The sequence below is a fragment of the Diorhabda carinulata genome, chromosome 3 (genome assembly GCF_026250575.1).
Source record: "Diorhabda carinulata isolate Delta chromosome 3, icDioCari1.1, whole genome shotgun sequence".
Taxonomy (NCBI): Eukaryota; Metazoa; Arthropoda; class Insecta; order Coleoptera; family Chrysomelidae; genus Diorhabda; species Diorhabda carinulata.
This window is the reverse complement of record NC_079462.1, coordinates 15,054,217-15,064,935: the sequence shown is the minus strand read 5'-3', so window position 1 is coordinate 15,064,935 and position 10,719 is coordinate 15,054,217. Positions and strand designations below refer to the sequence as shown.

Genomic DNA, 10,719 nt, shown 5'->3' with positions numbered 1-10,719 from the left:
AAAAGTGAGTAATATTTTTAACATGAAATTTTAGATAAAATTGAATATTTTTTGTAACAGATTTTCTTTGTCCATTAACACTTTCTAGTTTTTATGACGAAAAGATAGAATTACTAGCTTATAATACATACATTCAAATTAAAAATGAAACTAAATATCGATGTATTATAGTTTCAAAAATTTCGCTGAGACTTAGGCTGTTCGGACGATAATTTTTTGGGAAGACTTTGTCTTTGCTGGGTTTGGGAGAAGCCATTAGTACATTGGCTTCTTTCATGAAGTCGGGAAGTAGGATGTTTTCATGCAAGTATTTATAATAAACATTAGTACAATTGCTTATTTGGGTAAAATATTTCAGTCATGTGGTGTACGTGTACTCGATCAAAGCTTTGTACGAGTCCATTATTTCGTCGATTATTTCGAGATTCAACAGGTATTCAAAATCGAAGATTTATCGGCAAATAACTCGTAAGCTGAATGACAGATTTCTGCACGATTCAAACGAATCGGAAAACTGAATCGAGATGAAGATTTTTATATATCATATGTTGCGTTTGGATAGAATATTTCGAGATTCAACAGATATACTAAATCGATGATTTATCTGCGAATAACTTATAAACTAACAGACGTATTTCTACACGATTTGAACCAATCGGAAGACTGAATCAAGAGGAAGATTTTGATATATAATATGTTGGGGTAGGATGGAATATTTCGAGATTCAACAGGTATACAAAATCGAAGATTTATCGGCGAATAACTCGTGAACTAATAAACGTATTTTCACACGATTTGAACCAATCGAAAGATTGAATCAAGAGGAAGATCTTGATACATCATATATTGAGGAAGTGAAAAATAAAAGAAAACGAAAGAAGACAAAAAGCATAACCACGAAAGAAAACAAAAACGGAAGTAGTGAAAGTGGAAAAGAAATAGAGGAAGAATTAAAAAAAATAAAGAGAGACGAGAAGGAAAAACAAAAAAAAACCAGAGAGGAGGCCACCTCCAATCATATTGAAATCCCCACTGATGTGGACTGTTATCAGGAAACAACTGATACAGAGAAGTATCAACGCCCAATGCAAAATGGGCAGCTTCACAGGAAAGATCACCACGCAATCAGTGGATGATTTCAACAAAATGAAGATGCTCCTGAGCGAGCACAAAGAAATAGAGTGGTACACGTACGCACTCAGAGAAGAAAAAGAAAGAAAGCTAGTGATAAAAGGACTAGCAGTCAACACCCCAGCACCGGAAGTAGAAACCGAGCTGAGGGAAATAGGATTGAAACCTAAAAAAAGTATGGCAACTCTCGAGCTATACACAAAAAAATAAAGATAATACAAGAAAATTGATACCAATATTTATGGTAGTCATCGAGCCTGCAGAAGAGCAGTCGTACAAAAACCTGAGATATCTCTGCCACACGAAAATAAGTGTGGTAGAACAGAAGAAACACAACGGACCTGTAAAATGCTACAGGTGCCAAGGTTTTCATCACGGACAGAGCACGTGCAACATGGACGTGCGCTGTGTAAGATGCGCAGGAGATCACAGGGCCGCGGACCGCACCCTGAGTAAAACGGAGAAACCAAAATGCAGAAACTGCGCAGGAGATCACCCAGCCAACTACAGGGGGTGTCCAAAAAATCTAAAAAAAGAGGAAACTAAAAAACAAACGACAAAAACCACGATCCCAGGAGTCAGCTACGCCCAAACGGCCAAGAAAACGCCGTCAGCCACAACCTCACAAAAACAACAAGGAACGGGCGAGATATTGAGTAAGCTGCAGAACATGCAGGCACTCATAGTGACATTAATAGCCCAACAAGCCAAATAAAATGATAAACAACCTTCCTAGTCAAATAAAGATCGGCTCGTGGAACACAGGAGGACTGCAAACAAACCAAAATACCATAGGAGTGATCTTGGAGGAAGAAGATTGGGATATCTTCGCTCTACAAGAAACGAGATTGCCAGGTGACACACACAGATTCACCTGGCCAGGCTACAACGTTTATAGAGACGATATAAACGGACGATCCGGAGGTACAGCGATCTTAGTGAAAAAAGAGTTGTGCCAACACCGAATAAACTCACCGGACGGACTACTTAGCATGGAGGCGACAATAGTAGTCATTAAAACATCATACGGCGATATTAAAATAATATCCGCATATGTAAGGCCAGACACCACAATACACGAGGAAGACGTGTTAGCAATACTCCCAGATGGCAAAAAAGGCATTATCATAGGAGACCTAAATGCCAAGTCCCCTGCGTGGTACAGCACAAGAAGAAACAGACAAGGAAGAAACTTAGAGAAGATCATAGAAGATCACCCATCCTATCAAGCGATAGGACCAGTAAGACCGACACACTATCCACCAAACGAAGGAAGGCCCAAGGTTATAGACATCGCTGTGTTGAAAGACGTGACGATGCCTGTAGAAATCGGGACCATAGACGGCGGCGACGCTCACTCACCAATCGTCGTCACCATTGGTAGCGGCAACAGACAAACAGGAAGAACCGTGAGAAAAACCAACTGGGACAACTTCAGAAGGCTAACAGGACAGCTGTTAGGAACAATCACGGAAATAAAAAGCAAGGAGATGCTAGAAGAACAGGTCTGTCTCTTCGAAGAAGCACTATCAGAAGCGATAGAACGAAGTACCACAATGACCGTACCAGATAAATACGGCAGATTCAAAAATATAAGCGACGATCTGAGAAATCTGATTAGGGAGAAAAATCGAATAGCTAGAAGAGCCCAAAGGACACAAAACCCAGAAGAAAGAAGGAGAGTCAGGGAAATGAAACAGGAAATTCAAGAAAAATTACAGGAGCACAGGAGCGATGAATGGAACAGAAGGATAAACGAATTAGACCCGCAAAAACCCGGATTATGGAACATAACTGAAGTCCTAAGAGAAGAAAGAAAACCAATGCCGCCAATACACGGAAGCAACGGGATGGCGTACACAGACAAAGAGAAGGCAGAAGAGCTGAAAAACACAATGGAACTTCAGTTCACATTGAACGAGCATCCCGACGAAGACATGGACTTCTCAGACATGATAGAAGAGAATATAAACGAATACCTAGAAGACGAGGAGGATCAAGTAACTCTAGGATTCGCAACACCGATGGAAGTGAAGGAATTACTTAGGTTGGCATCAGCAAGGAAAGCACCGGGAGCAGACGGAATCTCAAACAGAGCGCTGAAAACATGCCAAAAAAAGGTATGGCATACCTTTCGAATATAATAAGTGGCATGCTGAAGACAAAACACTTCCCATCGAGATGGAAACAAGTAGACATTATCATGCTGAGAAAACCCGGGAAAGACCCCACTTTCCCCCAAAACTATAGACCGATAAGTTTGTTACCTGCCATGAGTAAAATCGCAGAGAGAGTGATACTGAGGATTCTGAACGAACAATCAAGGACATTAAACACTAAACCAGAGGAATAATTCGGCTTCAGGAAAAACCACAGCACCGAACAACAAATTTTGAGACTAGTAGAATATACAAGGTTTCAACCAGAAAGAATCCACAGGGGCAATCTTCCTAGACGTAAGCAAAGCCTTCGACCGAGTATGGCACGAGGGCTTGCTCTACAAGATGAAAAAGGCAGGATATACAAAACCACTCATAAAACTCCTGAGCACGTACCTCAAAGACAGGAAGTTTCAAGTGAAGGTTGCAAACGAAAAATCGGAAGTCGGAGAGCAGCAGGCGGGAGTACCGCAAGGAGCGGTACTATCACCAATGCTGTACAACATATACACAGCAGACATCCCGAAAACGGAGAACACCTAGACAGCGCTATATGCGGACGACATCGCAATAGCAACGAGATGCGTTAAGGTGAAAAACATTACGAAAAGACTCCAAAACGCTGCAAAAGAGATTGACGAATGGTGCAAAACATGGAAAATACAAGTCAACTGCGAGAAAAGCCAAGCAGTTGTCTTCAAGAAAAAAAGGAGCCACCAACCCGACCGGATAATAAAAATAAACAACGAAGAAATCCAGTGGACAAAAAAGGCAAAATACCTAGGCGTAACACTAGACCAAAGTCTCACTTTCAGCGAACACGTGGAAAACATTGTTGATAAAGTGAGACAAGCGAGATCAAGACTATGCGGATTAATCGGTAGAAGAAGCAAGTTGAAGACGGAAACAAAACTCAGATTTATCAGGAGTATAATAATACCGATTATAACGTACGCCTCTGTTGCCTGGGGACACACGTGCAAAACAAACAGGAAGAAACTACAGGCTCAACAAAACATAACGCTGAGACAAGCACTAAATGTTCACTGGACAACAAGTAGCGAGGAAATATACGGAGAAACGGGACCTGAAAAAGTTCTAGACATTACGGACCATAGGGCAGTAAAGCTATTCGAGGAGTTGGCAACGCACCCCAATGAAGAATTGAAGGAACTCATAAGATACACTAAGGAAGACTACAAGAAACACAAGAGGCCCAGAAGACAATTGGATGGATAGGTAAAGTAGGTTAAGTTAGCTTAGTAGTAGTAGTAGATTAGGTTAGTCTAAAAATAGGAAAAAAATAAAATAAAAAAAATAAAAAAAAATAAAAATAAAAAAATACAAAAAAATACACAAAAAAAAAGAAAAAAAAAGAAAAAAAATCCTATCCACAATCCTAGGTTTTCAGAGACAACCCACAAGAGGACACCCCCCGACACGGTAACTTTGCATTTCTTAAGCAAATGCAGAGTTATACATCGGGGACAGCTATAGAGAAGGCGAAGGACCACTCGGATTAGATCTTTTCCTACAGGTAGGAGTTAGGAAGAGGTTTATCAGTGAATAACTTGTAAACTAATACACGTATTTCCACACGATTTGAACTAGTCGAAAGACTGAATCAAGAGGAAGATTTTGATATATCACATGTTGAGGTTGGGTGGAATATTTCGAGATTCAACAGGTATACAAATCCGGAGATTTATCGGCGAATAACTCGTGAACTGATACACTTATTTCCACACGACTTGAACCAATCGAAAAACTGAATACAGAGGAAGATTTTGATATATCACATGTTGAGGTTGGGTGGAATATTTCGAGATTCAACAGGTATACAAAATCAAAGATATATCGGCGAACAACTTGTAAACTGAAGGACGGATTTCCAAACGATTCAAACCAATTGAAAGGTTGAATGAAAGGAATATTTTGATATATCATATGTTGAAAATGGGTGGAGTTTTTCGGGACTCAACACGTATAAAGAATCGAAGATTTATCGGCGAATAACTCGTAAACTAATAGACGTATTTGCACACGATTTGAACCAATCGGAAGATTGAATCAAGACGGAGATTTTGATATATCATATGTTGAGGTTGGGTGCAATATTTCGAGATTCAAAATGTATTCAAATTCGAAGATTTATCAACGAATAACTCGTAAACTGAAGGACGGATTTCAGCACAATTCAAACCAATCGAAAGATTGAATTGGAAGGAAGATTCTCATATATCATATGTTGAGTTCCTTTGTAAAATTTCAAGATTCAACAGAAATACAAAATCAAAGATAAATCGGCGGATAACTCGTAAACTGAAGGACGGATTTCCACACGATTCAAACCAATCGAAAGGTTGCATTGAAAGGAAGATTTTTTTTATTTATCATATGTTGAGATTGGGTGGAATATTTTGAGATTCAACAGGTATACAAATCCGAAAATTTATCAGCGAATAACTCGTAAAATGAAACACTTATTTCCACACTATTTAAACCAATCGAAAGACTTAATCAAGAGGAAGATTTTAATATAGAAGAAAAATAGAAGAGATGGAATTGAATACAACTACAGGAGGAATAGATAATACGAAAAATCAGAAGAAAGTGAACGAAGAACAACAAAATGAAGACTGTCCCATGGAGGGAGACTATACGGAAGTGAAGAACTAAAAAAATGAGGAAGAAACCAGAAAGACAATCATAAGAGGAAGACGACACATCAACGGACAAACAAGTCCAAGAAGAATTGGAAAAAATTAGAAAATGATAACAAAAAAAACAGACATAACCGGAGAGAAGGCCACCTCCGATAATTCTAAAATTCCCACTCATGTGGACAGCACTACGCAAACAGCTAGTGCAAAGAAAAATCGATGCCCAGTGTAAAATGGGAATACACGCGGGGAAAATAACAACGGCGACGAAAGAAGATTTCAACAAAATGAAGATGCTCCTGAGCGAGTATAAGGAGATTGAGTGGTATACCTACCTACTCAACGAAGAAAAAGAGGAAGCTTGTCGTAAAAGGACTGGCTGTTAACAACCCAGTGTCAGAAGTTGAGGAAGAACTGAGGGAAAATGGACTGAGACCAAAAAAAGTATGGCAGCTGACAAGCCTTACACAACGAAACGAGGACAACACCCGAAAACTACTGCCTATATACATGGTAGTAATCGAACCCGCAGAAGAACCAACTTATAAGAAGTTGAGATACCTCTGCCACACAAAAATAAGTGTGGTAGAACAAAAAAGGCACGACGGACCTTTACAATGCTACAGATGTCAGGGATTCCATCACGGACAAAGCACGTGCAACATGGACGTGCACTGCGTTAGATGCGCGGGAGCGCATAGGGCGGCGGAATGCACGCTCAACAAGACAGAAAAACCTAATTGCAGGAACTGCGGAGAAGAACACCCCGCAAACTACAAGGGGTGCCGGAAACACCCGAAAATGATATCAAGATTTTCCTCTTGATTCAGTCTTTCGACTATTTCAAATCGTGTGGAAATACGTGTATTAGTTTACAAGTTATTCGCTGATAAATCTTCGATTTCGTATACGTGTTGAATCTCGGAATATTCCATCCAACCTCAACACATGATATATCAAAACCCTCCTCTTGATTCAGTATTTCGATTGGTTCAAATAGTGTGGAAATAAGTGTAACATTTCACGAGTTATTCGCTGAAAAATCTTTCGATTTGTATACTTGTTAAATCTCGAAATATTCCACACAACCTCAACATGTGATATATCAAAATCTTCCTCTTGATTCAGTTTTTCGATTGGTTCAAATCGTGTGGAAATAAGTGTATCAGTTTACGAGTTATTCGCTTATAAATCTTCGATTTTGTATACCTGAATTTCGAAATATTACACCCAACCTCAACATATGATATATCAAAACCCTCCTCTTGATTCAGTCTTTCTACTGGTTCAAATCGTGTGGAAATAAGTGTAACATTTCACGAGTTATTCGCTAATAAATCTTCGGATTTGTATACCTGTTGAATCTCGAAATATTCCACCCAATCTCAACATGTGATATATCAAAATGTTCCTCTTAATTCAGTTTTTCGATTGGTTCAAGTCGTGTGGAAATAAGTGTATCAGTTCACGAGTTATTCGACGATAAATCTTTGGTTTTCTATACCTGCTGAATCTCGAAATATTATACCCAACCTCAACATATGAAATATCAAAATCTTCCTCTTGATTCAGTCTTTCGACTGGTTGAAATCGTGTGGAAATAAGTGTATCAGTTCACGATTTATTCGCCGATAAATCTCCGCATTTGTATACTTGTTGAATCTCAAAATAATCCACCCAAACTCAACATATGATATATCAAAATCTTCCTCTTGATTCAGTATTTCGACTAGTTCAAATCGTGTGGAAATACGTGTATTAGTTTACAAGTTATTCGCCGATAAATCTCTGATTCTATATACCTGCTGAATCTCGAAATATTATACCCAACCTCAACATATGATATATCAAAACCCTCCTCTTGATTCAGTCTTTCTACTGGTTCAAATCGTGTGGAAATAAGTGTAACATTTCACGAGTTATTCGCTGATAAATCTTCGGATTTGTATACCTGTTGAATCTCGAAATATTCCACCCAACCTCAACATGTGATATATCAAAATCTTCCTCTTAATTTAGTTTTTCGATTGGTTCAAGTCGTGTGGAAATAAGTGTATCAGTTCACGAGTTATTCGCTAATAAATCTTTGGATTTGTATACCTGAATTTCGAAATATTACACCCAACCTCAACACATGATATATCAAAACCCTCCTCTTGATTCAGTATTTCGATTGGTTCAAATAGTGTGGAAATAAGTGTAACATTTCACGAGTTATTCGCTGAAAAATCTTTCGATTTGTATACTTGTTAAATCTCGAAATATTCCACACAACCTCAACATGTGATATATCAAAATCTTCCTCTTAATTCAGTTTTGCGATTGGTTCAAGTCGTGTGGAAATAAGTGTATCAGTTCACGAGTTATTCGACGATAAATCTTTAGTTTTCTATACCTGCTGAATCTCGAAATATTATACCCAACCTCAACATATGAAATATCAAAATCTTCCTCTTGATTCAGTCTTTCGACTGGTTGAAATCGTGTGGAAATACGTGTATTAGTTTACAAGTTATTCGCTGATAAATCTTCGATTTCGTATACGTGTTGAATCTCGGAATATTCCATCCAACCTAAACATATGATATATTAAAATCTTCCTCTTGGTTCAGTCTTTCGATTGGTTCAAATCGTGTGGAAATAAGTGTATCAGTTTACGAGTTATTCGCTTATAAATCTTCGATTTTGTATACCTGAATTTCGAAATATTACACCCAACCTCAACACATGATATATCAAAACCCTCCTCTTGATTCAGTATTTCGATTGGTTCAAATAGTGTGGAAATAAGTGTAACATTTCACGAGTTATTCGCTGAAAAATCTTTCGATTTGTATACTTGTTAAATCTCGAAATATTCCACACAACCTCAACATGTGATATATCAAAATCTTCCTCTTGATTCAGTTTTTCGATTGGTTCAAGTCGTGTGAAAATAAGTGTATCAGTTCACGAGTTATTCGCCGATAAATCTCTGGTTTTCTATACCTGCTGAATCTCGAAATATTATACCCAACCTCAACATATGAAATATCAAAATCTTCCTCTTGATTCAGTCTTTCGACTGGTTGAAATCGTGTGGAAATAAGTGTATCAGTTCACGATTCATTCGCCGATAAATCTCCGCATTTGTATACCTGTTGAATCTCGAAATAATCCACCCGAACTCAACATATGATATATCAAAATCTTCCTCTTGATTCAGTAATTCGACTAGTTCAAATCGTGTGGAAATACGTGTATTAGTTTAAAAGTTATTCGCCGATAAATCTTTGGTTTTCTATACCTGCTGAATCTCGAAATATTATACCCAACCTCAACATATGAAATATCAAAATCTTCCTCTTGATTCAGTCTTTCGACTGGTTGAAATCGTGTGGAAATAAGTGTATCAGTTCACGATTTATTCGCCGATAAATCTCCGCATTTGTATACTTGTTGAATCTCAAAATAATCCACCCAAACTCAACATATGATATATCAAAATCTTCCTCTTGATTCAGTATTTCGACTAGTTCAAATCGTGTGGAAATACGTGTATTAGTTTACAAGTTATTCGCCGATAAATCTCTGATTTTATATACCTGCTGAATCTCGAAATATTATACCCAACCTCAACATATGATATATCAAAACCCTCCTCTTGATTCAGTCTTTCTACTGGTTCAAATCGTGTGGAAATAAGTGTAACATTTCACGAGTTATTCGCTGATAAATCTTCGGATTTGTATACCTGTTGAATCTCGAAATATTCCACCCAACCTCAACATGTGATATATCAAAATCTTCCTCTTAATTCAGTTTTTCGATTGGTTCAAGTCGTGTGGAAATAAGTGTATCAGTTCACGAGTTATTCGCTAATAAATCCTTGGATTTGTATACCTGTTGAATCTCGAAATATTCCACCCAAAATCAACATATGATATATTAAAATCTTCCTCTTGATTCAGTCCTTCGACTGCTGAAATCGTGTGGAAATAAGTGTATAATTTTACGAGTTATTCGCCGATTGTATACCTGTTGAATTTCGAAATATTACACCCAACCTCAATTTATGATATATTTAAATCTTCCTTTTGCTTCAGTTTTTCGATTGGTTCAAATCGTGTGAAATGCGTGTATCAGTTTACAAGTTATTCGCCGATAAATCTTCGATTTTGTATACCTGTTGAATCTCTAAATATTACACCCATAATCAACATATGATATATTAAAATATTCCTCTTGATTCAGTCTTCCGACTGGTTTAAATCGTGTGGAAATAAGTATATCAGTTTACGAGTTATTCGCCGTTGAATCTTCAATTTTTTATACCTGTTAAATCTCGAAATATTACACCCAACTTCAACATATGATATATCAAAATCTTCCTCTTGATTCAGTCTTCCGATTGGTTCAAGTCGTGTGGAAATACGTGTATTAGTTCACGAGTTATTCGCCGATAAAACTTCGATTTTGTACACCTTTTGAATCTCGAAAAATTCTACCCAAACTCAACATATGATATATCAAACGCTTCTTCTCGATTCAGTCTTTCGATTAGTTCAAATCGTGTGGAAATGCGTGTGTAAGTTTAGGAGTTATTCGCCGATAAATCTTCGGATTTGTATACCTGTTGAATCTCGAAATATTCCACCCAACCTCAACAAATGATATATCAAAATCTTCCCCTTGATTTAGTGTTTCGACTGGTTCAAATCGTGTGGAAATGCGTGTATTAGTTTACGAGTTATTCGCCGATAAATCTCCGATTTTGTATACGTGCT

At 37.7% G+C, this 10,719-nt stretch overlaps 1 protein-coding gene across 1 annotated transcript; it reads left to right on the top strand.

The window, feature by feature from the left end:
* The first annotated feature begins 1,847 nt into the window (after nucleotides 1-1,847).
* LOC130891531 (uncharacterized) lies at nucleotides 1,848-3,275 on the top strand. Its single transcript, XM_057796352.1, has one exon. It carries the CDS (start codon nucleotides 1,848-1,850, stop codon nucleotides 3,273-3,275), a length of 1,428 nt encoding a protein of 475 aa, XP_057652335.1.
* The last annotated feature ends 7,444 nt before the right edge of the window (nucleotides 3,276-10,719 follow it).